The 20,745-nt window shown below is 48.5% G+C and overlaps 1 protein-coding gene across 1 annotated transcript in view; it reads left to right on the top strand.

Annotated features, from left to right (window-relative positions):
* Window positions 1-20,425, top strand: part of LOC135110951 (serine/threonine-protein kinase pim-3-like) — a 20,712-nt gene extending 287 nt beyond the window's left edge. The window contains exons 1-5 of the mRNA XM_064023667.1: window positions 1-7; window positions 4,599-5,074; window positions 9,854-10,060; window positions 11,656-11,824; window positions 16,137-20,425. The exon at window positions 1-7 is cut by the window's left edge and continues 287 nt beyond it. Of these exons, the coding sequence (XP_063879737.1) occupies window positions 1-7; window positions 4,599-5,074; window positions 9,854-10,060; window positions 11,656-11,824; window positions 16,137-16,528 (1,251 nt within the window). The 3' untranslated portion in view covers window positions 16,529-20,425. The remainder of the gene's footprint in view (window positions 8-4,598; window positions 5,075-9,853; window positions 10,061-11,655; window positions 11,825-16,136) is intronic.
* The last annotated feature ends 320 nt before the right edge of the window (window positions 20,426-20,745 follow it).

Raw genomic sequence — 20,745 nt, 5'->3', positions numbered from 1 at the left:
ATTAACGGTAAGTATTACTTCATTACATGTTCTACTGTAAGTTTCTGGGGTGGGCGTGCTCGGTTAATGGGGTGTGAGTGTACGAGAAAACGTCGCTGGAGCCTCCATTGCATGTACAGGAGTAGAGGAGTGTAGCAACGCCTTCCTGCATGCTGTTCCCCTGATAACTTTCCTGTCACAGCGTTGCAATGTGGTTGTGTTATGGGGCAATATAGAATTACTAGGGGCAGACAAGGACGTAGTCGAGGTGGGAGGAGTGAAGTAGGTCGCTGCTCCGCCCGCTCCACCCCTCGTCCCTCTCCCTCTCCCTCCGCACCTCCGTCCCGCTCCCACACCCCTACTCCCGACCCAACGCAAGGCCAGCCCTGGGTGCCTGTTATGGCCAGCCCGGAATCCACTGTTTATTGGAACTTAAGGCGCAGTCTGGGGGCGTGACAGGGGCTGTCTCAGCACGGTGAGGTACCTGGTCAGTGAGGGGGAATAAATGGAGAGTATCGCGTGAATATTGGCGGTGAAGGGCTGAATGAGGTCATTGATTGTATTTTGTAGGTCAGGGGGTCGTGCATTAAATTTTGCCCCTGCATGGTACGAAGTGGCGTACTGCAAGGAAGGAATGGCTGGCTTGGCAGAGTACGTGTGGCTTTAGTAGTGGCTGATGGAAAAGGTTGTGTATGTCAGGCCCTCTTATGTATCCAGGGCACCCAGATTACGGGGCAGTGCAGCCAGTGCCTTCGTGTCACGCACATTGATTGCATGGGCGACATGCTCACGCTCAGGGAGGGAAGGAAGTGTGCTGCTGCTGCTACTGCTGCTTGGAGGGGGTCATGTGTCGTAGTTGGGACCACAGGAACAGGGTCATTCGTGTTGAGGTGTTAGGGAAGGGAAATATCTCTCAGAACTCCTCACGACTGACTCACTAGTTTCTGGCAACTGCTCCCCAGCACTGTGCCTCCCGAGACACAGTACTCAAAGCAGCATGGCGCAGCGTAACACATTTTCTCCCTCGTTTATGAGTGGCATGAAGAAAGTGACGGGGGCTGGTGGTGGCTAGTTGGCCTCGCCCTCCACCACCATCCCCACTGTCTCAAAAATAGCTCCGTCTTTAGTACGCGACGAGCGGTGGCTGTCCGTCCAGGTGCAGCGGGGGAAGTGGTTAAGAGCAGGTGGGGGTAGGGGGGTCGCAGACAAGTAGACTAAACGAGCAGCCTTCCGTGTAAGGAGGACCTACACTTGTCTGGTCATTGCTCTGGGCCTTTTAGTTCAGGTGCTTAAATTTTTCGGGGGCATGAATCGAAAGCACACACTGGAACTTTTAATTTAGGGCCGGACCAGTGCCCGGCGCCATTATTACCTGGACGTAAATAGCAGCAAACATACGGAACATGCATACATGCATACGTACATAAATGCTAGCCACCCTCTTCCTCCCCCTTTCCCAGCCTCCCTCCCTGGCCAAAGTTAAAGGAGAGAGTGCGACGGTTATTCTCTTTTATTGATCAAGCGCTCTAAATAGACAGCCTTGGTTCAGGACACTTGACTGCTTGTATTCTTCGCGGCCAGGCCTCCTCCACGTCAGCCGTCTTCTTCCGGGGAATGGGAGGGAGGAAGTAGGAGCGTGGGAGGACTGGGTGTCACACACACTTCTTTCCGGGTAGAGATGATAAGTCTTACTCGGCGGCACCAAGCAGGAAACATCAAAATACTGTCACCGTTAATGGTTACTCTTATTGAAGTATTGACACGTCGCATCGTATTTCCGATATAGCCACGTGTGTCCATAAAATACGTATTACTCCTTCCCCATTAGCTTTCAAGGTAATGGTCAAGATGTGGAGTATGAGAGCATGCTGCATTAACAGATAGAAGTGCGGAGTGTAAGGGAAAGGAAGTTCTGTGGAAACGAAGACGGCGAAGGGAGGAAGGAAGAGATAGAAGGAGGGAAAGATAGCGATAAGAGAGAGAGAGAGAGAGAGAGAGAGAGAGAGAGAGAGAGAGAGAGAGAGAGAGAGAGAGAGAGAGAGAAACAATGTAACGTGAGTGGCTGGGAAGAAAGGTAGGTAGGAACGAACTAAGGGAAGCTTTCCAGGTAAAAAAAAAAGGGGGGGAGGAGGAAGAAAGGCTGGACGTTACAGTGAAGGCAAGTTGTGGCCGTCTTTAGTATCTAATTGTTTCACACTTCACTCTCTCCTGTTGCTATTTAGCTGAACACTTCCGCAGTCGAGTACATTCATACCTTCCAAACTTACATAGTACTCTTCGTTGCTACTACTGATATTCTTCCTTCTCTTACACTCCATGTAGAATGTTGTCCTCCTTTCTACTCCGCTCCTAACTCTCCACGAACAGTTAGTAGTCCCGTGGCCGTACTTCTCTGTTCCTACCATCCAGTGTTCTTCCACCTCCCAACGGAACCTTAACTACTTTCTTCTTTTTGCATCTTGTGGGACCAGCTCAACCTTGTTCATTCATATTTATTCCGTGGTAACTTTCACTCATTTCTATCCCTGGCACACGCACTCACACTTCTCTCCCCCTTTCTCTCTCTCTCTCTCTCTCTCTCTCTCTCTCTCTCTCTCTCTCTCTCTCTCTCTCTCTCATACAAGGACGAGGGCGTAATAACAGACTGACTGACTGGTGGAAGAGGTAAAGCAGAAATCACAAATAACCTTCGATTACTGTATCATCTGACTTGCTGACATGACACACACACACACACACACACACACACACACACACACACACACACACACACACACACACACACACACACACACACACACACACACACACACTTTTCTGGGTCTTTTGAAGAGCAATTACTGTACGCAGGTGTTGAGACAGAAGCACTTTCCATCATTAATTCTTCCTCCCCTCTGCAAACTCCCAAACCAATTTTCTTCCGAGAGTGAATTGCACGTGGCAACTGCTGCGCCCTAAATGAGGAAGGGATTTAATTTACTATGTTAGTTCTACTCTGTGTGTGTGTGTGTGTGTGTGTGTGTGTGTGTGTGTGTGTGTGTGTGTGTGTGTGTGAGTGGTGAGAGCGCGGGGCTGCTGTAGGTAGAGAGGGAAGTGGAAGAAGTGAAAGTTGTGGAGGTAACGCAGACCACGATTCGTCGAGAGAAGCGACGCACTTTATGACGACGATGTGTAGGTGATGTACAGGTGGCGAGAGAGAGAGAGAGAGAGAGAGAGAGAGAGAGAGAGAGAGAGAGAGAGAGAGAGAGAGAGAGAGAGAGAGAGAGTCAAAGAAGAAACCCAGCACTCCTAACGTGGGTATACACCACTGTGTGTGTTGGGAGGCGGAAATTGACTTAGAAGCAGGAAAATAAGTAGCATAAGGAGGCAGATGGAGGAGATAAGGAGGTGGGTGGAGGAGATAAGAAGAAGAAGGAAGGAGGAGAAACGGGAGTATTAGGAGAAGGAAGACGAGCAGGTGGGTTGAGACAAGAGGAGACAAGTGAAGAGGCCTTGCGAATGAAGGCCACGGCGCTGATGAAACTGGGTCAGCCGAATTAATCAACGCAGAATCCTGGACCGAGACCAGAAATTATGTCCGTTTGTTTCATCTGTGGCTGTCCTTTGAAACAGACATTCTAGAGGAGGAAGGGAAAAAAGTGAGGCCATATGATGTCCCTCAAAGCAAAACACACCAGCCAGACACGAGACCTGGGGATGTAAATACGAATATTTACCACAAACATAAACCTTCCAACTCTGGTCTTCAATACCCTTCCAGTACGTATGAGGGGATGAGGGGCAAGGGAAGGAGTAAACCAACACTTACTGCGTTAAACCATCTCGCTGAAAGCTGCAAAAAGACCAAGAGAAAGAGAAAAAAAGACTTGATTCCGATAAAGAGTTGCGTTGGCAGGTGGGAGGAGGGAGGAGTCAGGTGGTGGGGAGGGAAGGTTGGGGGTGATGCCATACTGTCGAAAGTGGGGCACGCGACCACCGATCAGCTTATGGGTGGCCTCGAGCGGCTCCTGCGTCGCTGTGCCGGATGCAAAGTAGGTAAGTTGTGTGAGGCCGAGACAGGGAGGGAGCGAGTCCCACCCGGAGGAAGACGAGGAAGAGATGGAGGGAGAGGGAGGTGTTCTGAGGTGGCCGACGCAGTAGGTACTCCCCTCCAGACCCCGCCCACGCACGCTTCCCGTCATTCTATTGATCTAGTACAGTCTAGCCACTCTCTCTCTCTCTCTCTCTCTCTCTCTCTCTCTCTCTCTCTCTCTCTCTCTCTCTCTCTCTCTCTCTCTCTCTCTCTCTCTCTCTCTCTCTCTCTCTCGAGGACTGTTTTCGTAGTATATTTTCCCAACTCTCTCCTTCATGGGGTTGTTTTGTTTACCATGCTCGTCCTTGGCTTACAATCGTTCCGCCGCGGCGCGCATCGCATCGCTCCGGCAGGTGAATGTGGTCCATTAGGTCAAGTGGAGTACGGGCGGGAACGCCACTCGCTACTTTATAACACGCATTGTTGTTAGGGCGACGATCACAAAGCTTAAAAGTCAGATGTAGGTCCAGGTGTAGGAAGAATAGTTGCCTTAACCCAGTTCCTTACTGTGTGACTCACCTGAGTATTTTTTTGCTTTCTTCCACAGCAGTGCCTCGGGAGCACCACCCACAGCCGCAGCAGCCGCAGCCACAGCAGCAGCAACAGCAGCAGCATGCCCATAACAGCAACCACCCGGCCACCACCAGCGCCTCCACCACCACCACCACCACCCCACATCTAATCCACGCAGGCCACAACCACGCGGCACTCTGCCCCACCATGAGTCAACCCCCCAACGGCACCCCGCTGCTCTACCACCACCACTATATCCACATACCCGCCCTGGCCAACTCCCCCAGGCCCAGCCCACCAGTCCTCGACAATGAGGACGAAGATGATGGTGGAGGGATATCGGACAGGCTGTACCGGGTAGAAAAGACGGTGGATGAGAAGGGCAAAGTTGTCTCCAAGGTTCTAGGCAAAGGAGGTTTTGGCACCGTGTACTCCGGCAACAGGGTAAAGGATGGAGCGCCTGTAGCCATCAAGTCGATAGCCAAGGACCGCGTACCAGCTTGGGGAGTGGTAAGTAATCCCAATATCTTTTCTTATTATCTTCCTCCGTCAGCGTCACACAGGTTGGGCTTCCCGAAGTCTTCCGTAATCTTTTTGAACTGTAAACATAGGCTAATAGTAACATAGTGGCTTGTAAACTTGCAGGTGTTTTGTTTCAGGAAGGCATTGGCAGGCGTGCGTCCTTCTTTCGTTCACGGCCGAAGCTATTATCCTTGTGCTCGTGATGAAGCAATACGGAGTTACTTTCATGCGTTTTCTTGCGAGGTTACTTTAACTGTCACTGTGAGATTTACTATTCTTATATTCGTATTATTGGATTTGGAAGTCATGGGACGCGGGTAAAATTTGGTTTGTTTTGCCAGGATTTGCTGCCTTCTGGGCTGACTTTCACTTCACTTGGTAAGAAGAGAAAGTAAACCGTTTCTTATCGCATCTCTCTCTCTCTCTCTCTCTCTCTCTCTCTCTCTCTCTCTCTCTCTCTCTCTCTCTCTCTCTCTGCGCCTGCCCACCTGCTGCCGCCGTACGCAGGTGGAGCAGCAGGTGTAACGCGGTGCACCTGCTCGCCTACTCTCTCGCTGGTTGCGTCACTCTTGGACTTCAATCGACGCAGATGTTTTGAGTTCACTTTTCTCCGGCGCTCCTCGCTCCGCCCCGGCTGTCATAGGGGCGAGTTTGGTGAGTGCGGGGTGAGGCGTAAAGTGTCACCAGTGCCTACGAATCAGACCGTGATTCGTGTGGAAATATCGTGCGCGTGGCAACCAGCAGGCACCACCACCACCACCACGACCACCACCACCACCACCACCTTGAGCCCGTCTGTAGAGGCCAACCTCGCTACGCCAACTCACGCTGAAGAAATCTAGGCCGACGGGTGCGATGTGTTTAATACCGAAGCACACGCACATTTTAGCCTTCTTTTCATTGCACATGCGTTAGCTAGGCCTCGTGGCGTCTGTACCCTACTAATGGAGTTATGGCGTAGCGTGTCGCTACCTTGCGTCTTAAGGATCGAGGTTTGTAGCGAACGGGGTCTCTTGGAAGGACTCTCTCTCTCTCTCTCTCTCTCTCTCTCTCTCTCTCTCTCTCTCTCTCTCTCTCTCTCTCTCTCTCTCTCTCTCTCGCGGGGACGAATTATCCTGTTAGGCCAGTCACCGGATTCCACCTATTTTATTTTCGCTGGCAGAGAGGTCCGTGGGCCTCCAAGGGGCTTGTGTAGAAGAACCTCGTCCACCTGGTCCAGGCGGCCTTTAGTCCACTAAGGTGCCGGATTCCAGACGCTGATACGCAGTGCATTTAGGCCTTGCTTCGCCCTATTAATATATACTTGTCTAGTCCTTCTCCCTCACTAATCTCTCTCTCTCTCTCTCTCTCTCTCTCTCTCTCTCTCTCTCTCTCTCTCTCTCTCTCTCTCTCTCTCTCTCTCTCTCTCTCTCTCTCTCTCTCTCTCTCACATACACACTCTACGTAGCGTTGTGGAGTGAACAGTGAGTGGCGGCGGCTGATGAAGGTCTCGTGGCGGTCCTTCCTATCACCCAGTCCACCCTGAACCTGACTTCCGCCCCGTTGGAGGTCGGGACACTCCTTGTTGCTGCCGCCTGTCTCGGCTGATACGCACAATGAATGAAGAACTGCCAGTATCTCTCTTTGGTTTCCTTACCGCGCGGGACGAGGGGAGGTGTTTATGCCTCTCACATAATGACGCTTTCGTGTAATCAGACAGAGAGAGATAGAAAGAGATGAGAATTTGAGGAACAGTTCGTGTAGATGGAAAGGGAGAGAATAGAGAGACTTCTTTTATTTGGTTCCGTCATCTTCCCTCCGCTGCCTTTCTATCATGGCCTTTTTTCCCCTTCTCGGTGCTAACGGTAACTTGAGAACACTGTTTCGCCTTGGAATGGATGCTGGACAGTGCCCGGACGCTCACCTAAAGGAGCCACCTCGTGCCGGACAGTAGCTACCAGTGCTTAGAAATTCTGCGAGCGACTGGCGTTCCTGAACTCTACCTACACTCCGAGAGCACATTGGTGTTACCGGCCATTGGCATGAGTTTTATTGTAGTTAATGGCAACAAACGGTCAGTTTACAAGTGTTTGGGTGTTGGGATAAGCGTTTAGGTATAGCCCTGATGTTTTCTACCTGCCAAGAGGTGTAGAAGAGGGAGGAGGAAGACAGCAATCTTCCTCCCCTTCAGTTGCCCATTATTCTAAGGAGAAGGGAACAAAACACCTTTTAAGAATCCTGCCTCCCCTTCAGTAATTCATCAGTTCGAGAAAGAGCACCAGGAGGACAACAGCAGTCTTTGTGACTACGTACTCCCTCCCTTTTTCCCCGCATTATTGAATACGAGTCGAACCTCCCTTCCCTTCGATGTTTAAGTCAAGACGAGAAAGTAACTTCCCCCTGGCGCCTGCGGGTCGTCGGCTGTCAGGGATTAAGCTCACGCCTCACACGGAACAGGTGGCGCGGCGGTGGCAGGTGTGGCGGCGGATGGCGGCGCCTCGGCGGCACTGGAGTGACTGTCGTGGTAAAGGTTACAGAAGAAACACCACCGTAGGGCTTAGTTGTGGCGCGTTAGATCCTGTTTGAGTTGGCTTGGTTAACCTATCAGTTTATGTTTTTCTGTTAGTGTTACAGGTATACTTAGGTCATTTTGGGGATGTAGCCGGTGAACTAGGCCTAAGCAGGGATGTAATTTCAACTCAGGTGTGCGACTAATGATCTTCAGCAGCGGGAAAATTAATCTAGCTTTTACTAGGAAATGCCATTCTTAGCTCGTGGTTATCTTACCGTACCTCAGTCTGACTTTTCCTTTCATCCTGGTACTTTTTTTATTTCAAATACATTCACATATAGCAGGTAAAATTCTCTCTCTCTCTCTCTCTCTCTCTCTCTCTCTCTCTCTCTCTCTCTCTCTCTCTCTCTCTCTCTCTCTCTGGGTGTTAGGCTAGCTGGCTCACTCGCTCGCTCTCCTCTTCTCTCCCCAAGTTCCCCCTCTCGCGCTCCTCCTGCTCCCCTTCCTTCATCCTGGCGGCCGTCGGGCTCGTCACGCACGTGCTGCTTCCCGCCAGAGTACACGGCGTGGCCTGCTGGCAGAGGCAGGGAGGGTTTCCGCTTTCAGGATCCCCACCTCCGTTCGCGCCAGCTGGGAAGGGAGGGTGGCTGAGAATGGGGGTACCTAAGACTGCTATTCAGGCTCGGTAACGGCGGGAGCTATAGAGACGCAGCTTGGTATCTAATTATTTATCCGGGAAACTTAGCTAACTTGTCGCCTTGAATTGAGTGTTTGTGTTGAGTTATATTTAGCTAGTTTTGTATGCCAGAACTTTGGGAACGTGGAGGAGAGACGAGAAGGAAAAAAGTTAGTATATGTGGAAAGGAGAGAGAGAGAGAGAGAGAGAGAGAGAGAGAGAGAGAGAGAGAGAGAGAGAGAGAGAGAGAGAGAGAGAGAGAATTGTAACGTCGAATAGGGGAGAAGAGGGAGGGTGACTGAGGGTGACTAACCTGGGGGTATGACGAGAGGGACTGGGCGGGAAGGGGAGTTGGTGAGTGGCGTCCGACTCCGACCAGCAAGAGGGGAACTTCGGCGGGGTGAGTGACCTTGAGGTGGCGTAGCGTTGGTGTGTAGCTTCCCCTGCGACGCTCCGCCCCCTGTTCTCTTCCTTTCCTCTCCCCCTTAAGCTTCCCCTCCGCAGCCCGCCGACGCCACCGCAGCCGTCGCTTGTATTGTACGGTATAAATTTGATGCCTAAAGTAGTCTAGTTCGAGTGTCTGAGGGAGAGACGAGTGAGGCGACGAGTGCCCTTCACCATAGTAGAGAAGTAAGCAAAAGGGGACAAAGTTTGAAGTAGAAATGAATGTGGTTTTAGTGCGGCTATATATATTACAGTGATCGATGTTGGTGGTAGTGGTGGTGGTGGTCATAAGTGGCGTTCCTCTCTCTCTCTCTCTCTCTCTCTCTCTCTCTCTCTCTCTCTCTCTCTCTCTCTCTCTCTCTCTCTCTCTCTCTCTCTCTCTCTCTGAACGTTATACACCTTATCCCAATACAGTTTTTACAACGTAACTTTTCTCGTCTGTTTGTCGGTATTGTCGATAACCAGAAGAGTTTTACGTGTCCACCAACAAAAATCTCATCGAGGCTGTAACACGAACCACAACAGCGAGGCACCTCTTCCTTAGATTCCTTAGAGCTACTTATAAAGATTGCCGGTTACTTACCTATGCAATACACGCCACGGACCCAACAAACAATAAAGTATGCAGCTCCGGACTGTTTCAGTATTACGAAACGCGCCACGATGCCAAAGCTAAGCCTGCTGTCGCTCCATTTTGTCTGTCAGTCGTAAAGTATCGCCCCGTGTAATGAAATGGCAGCGCTTCTCTGCCAATGGCATTTATTAAGCAGACCACTAGGTTGTCTTTAAAAAAAGTGTTCCGTTTCGTCTGCCGTATTGCTGCGCTCGTTGAGGTAGGTTAAGATCCTGACGGTACTTTCCTCCTCTCTCGTCAGCCCCACCCTCCTGCCGTTCTTCCCTCTTTCCCTCCCCCATTACAAACCTTTAACACGAGTGGATCCTCCCCTTCTGTGGTTTCTATGCGGTTAGCAAGACACACATATACTTGAACAGTATGCTACAAGTACTTGATGAGTTGATAGCCTCGTACTAACACACATTCAGTTATAAGTAGATCCTCCGCTCTTGTCGTTTCTTTTGTAATAAGTTATAAATGTACTATATTTGCATAGTTCTTAGAACCGTCAATAAACAGGCTGTTCTTCTTCTCCTTCAGGTACACGGAAAGCGGGTGCCCCTCGAGGTGGCCCTGCTGCTGCGGGTGGCCCACATTCCGCAGGTTGTCCGCCTCCTCAACTGGGTGGAGAAGGAACATTCTTTTCTCCTCATCCTGGAGCGGCCTGAGCCCTGCAAGGACCTGTACGAGTACGTGACGGAGCGAGGCCCCCTGCCCGAGGATGAAGCGCGGGATCTGATGCTGCAGGTGAGAGAGAGAGAGAGAGAGAGAGAGAGAGAGAGAGAGAGAGAGAGAGAGAGAGAGAGAGAGAGAGAGAGAGAGAGAGAGAGAGAGAGAATCTGCAAAATTAGAACGTATTTAGGACCGCCAGTATGTGCCGCTGTTCCCTAAAGGACATTGCCCCATGGCGTCTGGTGGCCTTGGCTGAATGGTGCAGCCTTGTTCTGGGTTATTGACCAAGCAGGGGTGTGTGGGGATTCTCTTAGTGGCTGCGCCCTTACCAAGGACAAGCCCGCCAGCTCCGTCACCACTTTGTAATCTTTCTTCCCTGCCTTGATGCTTCATATCTAGCGACTCTGCGTTGATGAAAGTAATTGTCTACCATGCACTGTTGGGATTGACTGGATATTTATTCTCTGGTATAAGATTTTATTGGAGTGCTCATGAGTGTGTCCCCACGTTCCTGCTGTAAAGGCAACGGTGAAAAGAATGAAAGCGAAATAAGAGAATGTTCAAGGGATCAGGTTAAAGTCCGCACTGTTCGGACTCAAAACATGTACGTAGGTCTGAAAAATGGACGCTTTTTTGGCCGCCTGTCAGATCACGTGGTTTGAGGTGAGGAGTTCGTTTACCTTTTAAGCAAGGAAGGTGTGTGTGTGTGTGTGTACTCTCGTCTCTCAAATGACTGCTAATTAGGAAGCTGTGTGGAGTTGTAGAAAACTTACCATTGCTGAGGAGAACGGGAAGGCGTATGTGTGTAATAAATACTCGGAAAGAGATGTGAATAATTTAAAATCAAGAGAGCAGCCACCACCACCACCACCGCCACCAACCATTACTGTAACCAAGGGAGTATGAAACTTGTCGACCTAGATGAAAAAAGAAAAGAAAAAAATAGTGCATTGCTTGGCCATGTGCTGCGTTGGTGTCTGACAGAGATAATAGGAACATGATTCGTGATCAGGCACTTGCAGCTTCCCTGACCTCACATATTTAGGTTATCTTGCGGTATCGAATGTCAGTTATTGGTTCACGATCACACAGAAAGATACAGGATTCCATTTAGTTATCGCTTATACTTGCTTATATTGAACTTCAATGTTAAGAGGTTGATTAAATGATAGTGATTTTTTTAGAGTTGGATGTGTGCCCACCATGACAGAAAATGATTCCTGAGTGAGATATGACGTCATAATATGTACACTTCTGTACGAAAATACGCTGTTTCAGCAAGACAATTTGGAGTATTGCATATGTTAGAATTATTACTTACCATGCAAATTATCTTCAAAACATTAAAAACAGCGTAACAACCCAGCGCTCACCCACATTATCAGCATTCTAATTTTCTCTGTCATTTCTCCCCAATTTCTTTCTGCCTGTTTCCTTTCCTCCTGTCACAGCTTTTTCCTCAGTCTACCTGCCCTCCTCTCACCCAGTCCCTTCCTCATCTACCCTGACTTTTTCTATACATTCTTTCTTCTTCCTAACGCAGATAATTTCTCATCCTCCCTACCTTCCTCACTTCCTCACTCACTCACTCAATTTGCGTATCATCTCTTAATCCCACTCCTCCGTCAGCCTTCAGCCACTCACCTGGCCTCTCCTCCTCTCTCCTGCAGGTGTTGCACATCGTCATGGCTTGCCACGCGGCAGGAGTGATCCACCGTGACATCAAGGACGAGAACCTCCTGGTCACTACAGATAGACACGGCCGAGTCACACTTAAGCTCATTGACTTCGGGTCTGGCGCCTTCTTCATCAGGGACAAGATTTATACTGACTTTGAGGGTGAGTGTTGTTGTCTTTGGTGTTTTTACTGTGGCTGGTAATTGATGGGGGAAGGAAACCATGGTATGGGTGCTGTTTAATTTGATTTCAAGACTTGTTAGTTTGATGTCATCGTTATCCTGACCTGGTTTTCGTTGGCTATCAATTATCATTATTATTATTATTATTATTATTATTATTATTATTATTATTATTATTATTATTATTATTATCATTATAAGATGAAATGGTTTTCGATATGTATAGACATCACCGCACTCTTGCTGACACACACACACACACACACACACACACACACACACACACACACACACACACACACACACACACACACACACACACACACATACACAGAGTACATACCGCACATTCTGAGGGTTACAAGTGTGACGTGGGTAAACGCTTACCTAAGAAGCGCCTATCTAGAAGTTACGTCACGACAGGTCCGCGCCGCTCGCCTCCACGCCACACCTGCCCATCCACCTGCTGGATGACGTGCCACTCAGGGAGCAGGTGATCCACAAGATTAATTAAAAGCGTGTTGGTTGATACGAATAGACGCATATGAATCTCTCTCTCTCTCTCTCTCTCTCTCTCTCTCTCTCTCTCTCTCTCTCTCTCTCTCTCTCTCTCTCTCTCTCTCTCTCTCTCTCTCTCTCTCTCTCTCTCTCTCTCTCTCTCTCTCTCTCTCTCTCTCTCTCTCTCTCTCTCGTAGAATCCTAGTTTCAAAGCTTTCATTCACACACACTCACGCCACACGAGGGAAACTCAAGTACTTTATAATGACATCAGAGGAAGGAGGAGGAGGAGGAGGAGGAGCAGGTGAAGATGAAGCTCAAGACCGTGATCCCGAAGACTAAGTACATCGTAAAAGGGTGGCACTGTTGTGATGCTCAGAGCGCATAATAACGTGAGTCGTGATGCTGTTATGACGTACAATCATTCCTTTTCTTCTTTCATATACTTGTCCTTTTCCTTACCTGGCTGTCCTGTAATGTACCTCCCCTGGCCTTACCTTTGTTACATTCCCTTACGTACATACTTACCTGTTCTCGTCTCGGTTACCTGTGGTCTTCTATGTGTTAACCTCTGTTCCTCGCAACAGGAGGTATTTAAATATTTTTCTCGCTCCTTTCGTATCCTGTCTCCGGGAGGTTAAAAGGTTTATTCATTGTTCTTTTATGGAGATCTCTTAAGCAAGAGCGTATGGAAAAGACAGTGGCCTGCTCCCTCCCTTCTCCTTGTCTTGTGTATGTGTGTGTGTCTCTTTCTTCCTCCTCCTGTTGCTCTTGAGCCATGCATTGTGTGCTAATTTTAAACGACGTCGGCGCTCGACTGGGAGCCTTTCTTTTATGTCCAGCCTTTCGCAAGCATCTTAACGAACTCCTGTCAACTTCCAAGGTTATTTTCAGTTGTTTTGAGGTGCGTGTTTGTGTTGACCTGTTTCATGTATGTGTGAGGTTTGTTTACGAACAGCGTGTAGTCTATAAAATTTCCTCTCACCTGTCTAATGTTGGTCCACACCACCTCAATATTATGACACCTAGTGATGGCCCGCTCAGGTGCACCTCGTCCATTAACAAAATGTGTCGAGGTTGCAACTCTGCCATAGCGGCCCTGGCAGGTGTGTCAGTTAACCTCTCTCTCTCTCTCTCTCTCTCTCTCTCTCTCTCTCTCTCTCTCTCTCTCTCTCTCTCTCTCTCTCTCTCTCTCTCTCTCTCTCTCTCTCTCTCTCTCTCTCTCTCTCTCTCTCAGCATGGAGACAGCCTGGTGATAAGGATCCTTTCTTCTTCTTCTTCTCTGAGTAAATTCATGTTGACAGGAGTGGTATGGGAAGGAGGAGGAGGAGGTGGAGGGTCGTCTGAAGCATTGTCCACCATGAGGGATTGGAAATAAAACACTCCTCCCTTGTTTGCATTTCATCTTCCATTCTCATTTTTTTCTTTCTCTCCTTTCCTCCTCTTCCGACTGCACCGCGAGGATCATCTTAGCCACATATCTTCTCTCAGTGACGGAACGTGAAAATCGACTCGGCGTAAAAGAGAGAATAAGTGAACTTAATGCCGCTATGAAGGAAAGGGGCAGGCTGGCTGGCTGGTGGCTCGGCACCGCCCGTACCATACCCTCTCCTTCTTAGTAGCAGATTAGAAAGCACGGCTGTTTTTTTACTTCCCTTTGTTACTGGCGGCGCGCTGCGCTCAGCTATTTTACTCCGGTAATATATGGAATATATAAAAAATGAAATTACAAAAATTTCCTCCATATTCTCTCTCTCTCTCTCTCTCTCTCTCTCTCTCTCTCTCTCTCTCTCTCTCTCTCTCTCTCTCTCTCTCTCTCTCTCTCTCTCTCTCTCTCTCAGTTTTTTGTTGCCTGATCTTTGCCTTCATGTTTTAATATTGCAAAAACTTGTATAATAGGAGAAAAATCATACTCTTCTGAATTGTCACTTGTACTGTTTTTCTTAAAAGACCTTTGCTTTTTTTTATAACAATATAGGTTTTACTTTCTCTCTCTCTCTCTCTCTCTCTCTCTCTCTCTCTCTCTCTCTCTCTCTCTCTCTCTCTCTCTCTCTCTCTCTCTCTCTCTCTCTCTCTCTCTCTCTCTCTCTCTCTCTCTCAAGTATTACATCCCTGCAACAGACCGGCGCATTCGTTCCATGTATTCCCGAGGCAGCAATAGGCTGTTATGCCCTGGGGAATCTCACAGCATCTTGCGTATCCCTCTCCCTTCCTCGCGCTTCATTAATTAAGACTGAGCAGCCATCCCTCTACTTGCTCGTTATCTTCCTCCAGCCAGCCCCGGTCCCTCCTCCCTCCGCCTCCCTTCGCACTAGTTGCTCCGTCCGTTTGTATCGATTAACCCATGTGTCGCTGATTATAACATTCGTAATATAATTTAGAGGTGCTGCTGCTGGTTGACTTGATGGATGACGAGAGAGAGAGAGAGAGAGAGAGAGAGAGAGAGAGAGAGAGAGAGAGAGAGAGAGAGAGAGAGAGAGAGAGAGAGAGAGAGAGATGCCTCGTTTCTCATGTTGGTGTGCAAGACCTTTTCTTGTCTTCTATTTTTCTTCTTCTTCTTCTTCTTCTTCTTTTCTTCTTTTTCTTCTTTTTCTTCTTTTTTTCTTCTTCATATTGTGTGTGCGCGTGTGTGTGCGTGTGCTTGTGCGTGCGTGCGTGTATGTGAGTGTGTGCGTGAGTGTGTGCGTAGTGACACAAATCTCAATAACTAAGAGGAAGCAGATGAAAGACTACTCGCTAAGCCGTGTGTGTGTGTGTGTGTGTGTGTGTGTGTGTGTGTGTGTGTGTGAATACAGTATAAGATGGAAAGCTTAGACTCGTTGGCACAGCATCTACTACTTTCACTCGATTGTCTGTCCAGTCATGTAGAAGCAAGTGTCTGTCGGCAAAGCTGTCGCCGCAAAAAGTCGATCTTTGTTGAAATTCTCTCTCTCTCTCTCTCTCTCTCTCTCTCTCTCTCTCTCTCTCTCTCTCTCTCTCTCTCTCTCTCTCTCTCTCTCTCTCTCTCTCTCTCTCTCTCTCTCTCTCTCTCTCTCTCTCTCTCTCTCTCTCTCTCTCTCTCTCTCTCTCTTTCTCTACGCACAGCTCAGCATAAACCGCGGCTGGCTGGACTACACACACACACACACACACACACACACACACACACACACACACACACACACACACACACACACACACACACACACACACACACACACACACACACACACACACACACACACACACACACACACACACACACACACACACACACACACACACACACACACACACACACACACACACACACACACACACACAAAGCATTCACTGACACTCAGCGCGTTAGTCTGATTCGCACTACAGTAAGTTACGGGAACGGTGGTCAAGCGGCAAAGCGACTGTCACTTCCTGGGTCACCAACTCGAGTTTACATAATTTTACATAAGTTTACTTTATATATGACATATTAGTTGACTGAGCATTGCGATTCTCTTGCTGTTCGTGGTGTGCAGAGGCAGCATCACTTCCCTACAGGAGTCTGGAGGACTAAGAAAGGAAGGAAGGAAGGGAGCCGCGACCACCACTGATGAGCCGTCCAGACCGTGTGTTCCTGAAGAGATCCTGAAATCCGACACTTGTACCCAATGTTCAATTAACTGCAAGGCCTTTTTTTTTTTTTTTTTTCTAGCCAGAAAGAGAGGATTGGTGCCCTTGGCGGTGGAGTGATGAGGGCAGCAGGTGTTGAATGTTTTGCCATGTTGTAGAGTGAAGGTTTGCTGTGCGTCATGTTGCCTTTCTTTCTCCCTCAGGTACCAAGGTGTACTCCCCGCCCGAGTGGATTGTGCACAATCAGTACCAGGGCGTCCCGGCCACCGTGTGGTCTCTGGGCATTCTACTGTTTGACCTGGTGTACGGAGACATTCCCTTCGAGTACGAGGACCAGATCGTGGCGGCCAAGGTGGTGACCCGCCCGGAAGTGTCCGAGGAGTGCAACAGCCTCATTCGATGTTGCCTTCAGGTGGTGCCTGACGACAGACCTACCCTGGAGGAGATGCCTGCATCACTCGTGGTTCCGTTACAAGGACTCCCTCACTCGATCCATCTCAACCCGCAGCGCCCCCGCCTCCGCCCCCTCACTTATGCCCCACACCTCAGTCACCTCTCCGGTAGGCTCTTTAGGATCAGTGGGGTCCTCTCATAGCTCGGGGTCCCTTCCTCCCACACCCAGGACACAAGATAGATTGGAGTTTATCTCGGCGTCCCCTCACAGCAACCATCCCTCCACATTGTGACGCCAACGGCGGGTAACCGCCAGCTAGTGTACGTCCGTGCCCTCTGCCACCGCCGACACCACTGTCTGCACTAAAACGCTTGTGTGCTGGTGGTAGTGGACGCTCCGATGGTGGCGTCCGTGACCAAGCAAGGCGTGGTGGCAAGGGATGCGCGGTCAGTATCCAGCATCAGTGCCCAGCTACCAAAGTCCAATCGTCGTTATCTTAGTGAGCGATACACTTCATAGCTGCATCACCCATCACACCCTCTCACCTCCTAGTATTGCCTTGCATTCATTACCTTTGTTTCATTTTATCGTTTACGCGACATAGAATTACGTTGTGCTCTCAAGTTGCAGTTTCGGCTAACTGCCTCGAGTACATTCTGATCCAAGCATGTTCATATCATGTTACATTGTGGTGCGAGTAAGCGTCGCTGTTACGTTTCAGCAGCCCATCAGTGCACCGTGTTGGTGCACACCAGGTGACGGTAGCGGCCCAGATGAGGCTTGCCGCTCACTTTCCGGCGCATTGGTGACCTTTCTACACCTGTATTTTTCGATCTAACTTTTTTTCTTTACATCTTCCGTAGTCGTGTCAGGTTTTGATATGAAGTTTCGCCGCCGTCTCTTAAAACCCAAATGAACATGAAAATGGAATGTAAACGTGTCGCGTCCTTTGGATTCTCTGACATTCACCTTCTTACCGATAAGGTTTCCTGGAGAATCACGAGGACGTATTTATTTCTTCTTGCAACTTTTTAAAAATTTTCTCAACCCCGTCAATTTTAGTATTTATTCCTCGGCTCCCATCACGAACACTCCCTCTCCTTCCCCCTCCCCTCCCTCTGACCCTGCCACCCCTCTGCCAGCCCCTCGCCACCCGTACCCCTACATTCCACAAATCACCTTGGTCACCCCAGTATGTGTTGGATGTATATTTCGAGTTTGCTTTCATTGCCCGCTTGTACATCATGGATCAATTATTTATTGTATTTATTGATGGGCTGAGCCGCTCTGGTATCAGGGAGCCAAGGTTGGCTACGGGAAATGCTCTCAGTCTCCTCCTGCATTAATTATTCTCCATTTAATTTCTCATGAGAACGCCACTCAGCGTCCCGTATCAACTGACGCGACCTGATCATCTTGTCCACTGGTGCTACAGATCATTCACTGAAAATAACACTAATATTGTATTCGATATTTCGAAGTGTTTTATTTTGGCTCTAAGAGTCGCGGAATTTTCGTATGAAATATTTTTCTGTATTATTTTGTGTACCATTGCGTGTTTTACTGCTGTCTGCCATTCTGTCAGGAGTATGTTTGTCGCGGCTCAGGAAGCGCCTCGTGGCCTCCGAGGGGTAGAGCGGGCGGCTGGCGGCCTCCTGCACGCCTTGGCCAAAGGGGGGGACTGTCTCCTCCTGCTGGCGAGAGCACCGTTTTGGAACCAAATTTATTGCATTCACAGTAATCTTTATGGAGTACGATGGACCAAACGCTAGTGTGAAGTGTTCCGCCAGCAGGAGGGGAGGCCCTAACGGATCCCCCGCCACGCTCGCCCCTCCGGGAACCTTCCTCTCCGTGTAATGCATTCTAAGTCAACCTTTATCCTCGCTGTGCGTCATAAAGGTGCGTCTGTATATTTGTGTTGTAAATTATGGTAAGGTATGAATTTAGATTTATTAAGTCTTATTATATCGATGTATACGTCCAGCTGATCAAGTCTCCAGGTAGCGTTGCTTTTTTGGAAGTCTGGTGGGCGCCCTCACTCCTTAGCTGACCAGACTCCCAAGAACACCTTCCCTTCGCCCCGAGTTCCTGTGCTGTATAAAGAAAGCTTGTTTTTCTCTGTATGAGGTGACACTGTACTGAGACAAGACCAGTGTGATCGTCCGCTCGACTTGGCGCCAACGGAGGCTCGATGTGAGCCCCGGCCAGCGAAGCGGCGCCACTGGATCAGTCTTGCCCGTGGTGAGCCCTCTCATAGTGTTGATAAGAAGTAAACTTTACGTTAGGTGGTGAGGTAACTATGGTGTCTACTGGAAAAATGTTTCATGTTTGGCTGTTATTTGTTTAACTGTAAGTGCGCGAGGGAAGGAATTAACAGGAAGCACAACCTCTACCTTTTTTTAATTTCTTCATTGCCGACATAAGGAAAGTAATGTCCTTGACGGAGACGTACTTTTGAGGCTGTTGCCCCGCGCGACAGGTCATAAACACCACCATTGCCCTTATGCGAGGACAGAGTGAGAGTGGACACACTGCCAGCCAGCCTTACTCCGCTGCCTCGGGTGCTGCTGCAGGCGGCGGTGTCCAGCCGGCACTCAGTCCCCGTCACGCCTCCGTGACTTGTGATAGCACACATTAACCATTAGCACCACACTATTAACACTAGTATTGTTTGAGCAGATTAGAAGGTAATGCTACGTGAGTTATTTTTTTTTTACTCTTGTAGGTTAATTAATTACGTACGTCGGCTTCTAGTGTTCGTTTTTTACGTTTTTCCAATTGCTAAAGAAACAAAAGATCATTGTGGCTTTCAAAATTTGTTGAAGCTTTCATTTTGTAAGAGATAAGAATACATTTGCCTCTTCTCTCACTCCTTACCTGTCCCAATGCCCGGCAGATAGACCAAGGCTGCCTATTCTGCTCCTTCTTCAATACAACGTAAAGACCTCCCTTCAAGCAGACCACTTAACGAGAGAGAGAGAGAGAGAGAGAGAGAGAGAGAGAGAGAGAGAGAGAGAGAGAGAAATCTGTATGATCTGATCAGGTGCTAAAAGAAATGTGCAGGATTTACTTCACCTGCATGAGAGAGAGAGAGAGAGAGAGAGAGAGAGAGAGAGAGAGAGAGAGAGAGAGAGAGAGAGCGTGTGTGTCAGAGAAAGAGAGGATGGTTCCGTATTCCCAGCGCTTCTAGCTGTAGTGGAATCGAGAACCATCATCTCTCAAGCGAAGTCAGTAATTGGGATTGAATTGTTTACTTTTTATTATTTTCTCCTCTTTTGTCAGTAAGATACGTGGAAGCAATTCTTGTTCACCAAAATCCATATCAAAGTTCCTATTTTTACTGTACTGTGAAGTCTGATGAATGACCTGTCTCATCATGTACTGTGCGAGGAGGCCCCGTCAGTATCATTATTATCATATCAATATTTATTATATTTATGTGAGTGTGATTATTATTGCTCCTTTTTAATTTATGTCTCCATATAAAAATGATTTTCAGCGGTGAAACGACGGTGAAGTGTGTTTGTGTGTGCGTGTGTGTGCGAGAGAACGATAGGGAAATAAAAGAGAGGATCAGAGCACGAGTCGTTTGTCTTCAGTGTACTACGACCAGCACCACCAGTGTTGAGACCAGTGTCACTCCGGGTGTGAGCCGTCACAGTATTAGGGGTCCGGTGGGCGGCTGGCGGGCGAGATCGTATCACTGCCGCCTCCCACTCCCTTCAGACCAACACTCGTTCCTCTGCTCACCATTCTCTCAGATCATGTTAGGCTCGTTCAACATTGGTCGTAGTGTTACATACGTACATGTCTCTTGTCAAAGGCATCTTCGTTAGTTTCCATGCGAAAATTATTCACACACAGGATTTTTTAAGTCGGTTTTTTGCTGTCACGCGTGTGAGGGCTGGCAGCGGCGTGTGTCCCGGCCTGAGCGACGCGTCTCATCCCTTGCTCGTCTACCGTCTCAGAAGTCGTACTGTATTATATTTATTGATGAAGTATAAATATAATATTTCCCGGAAATCATGTTTGTAAGAAGAAGTATTTTTGTAAAAACGTAAAAAAATCCATGTGTAATGAATAAATTTTTAAGTTTGATGTTTTTGTTTTCTTGTAACCATCACTTTATTTTAAGTTGCTTCATGTGGTGTTTTATTTTGGCCAAGGAGGCTGCTTTACTTACCTTGGTTTGGCCAGTTGAGCTTGAAGGGAGGGGATCAGACACGGGGGTTTGCTGAGTGTTGAACTGGAAGCAACACTGACAGAGTAAGGACAGAAAGTGAAGCCTGTCTATGGATGCCTTTTCAAATAACCTACACAGCCGAATACAGTAACAATAATGGAATATATAAACGTGTCCTAGCATAGTAATGAAAATGTTTACAAAGCTTACTAATGATTAAAATTCCACACAACCT

The sequence above is a fragment of the Scylla paramamosain genome, chromosome 21 (genome assembly GCF_035594125.1).
Source record: "Scylla paramamosain isolate STU-SP2022 chromosome 21, ASM3559412v1, whole genome shotgun sequence".
Classification (NCBI taxonomy): Eukaryota; Metazoa; Arthropoda; class Malacostraca; order Decapoda; family Portunidae; genus Scylla; species Scylla paramamosain.
The sequence above is the reverse complement of the archived record's forward strand: the minus strand, read 5'-3'. Positions and strand labels throughout refer to the sequence as shown.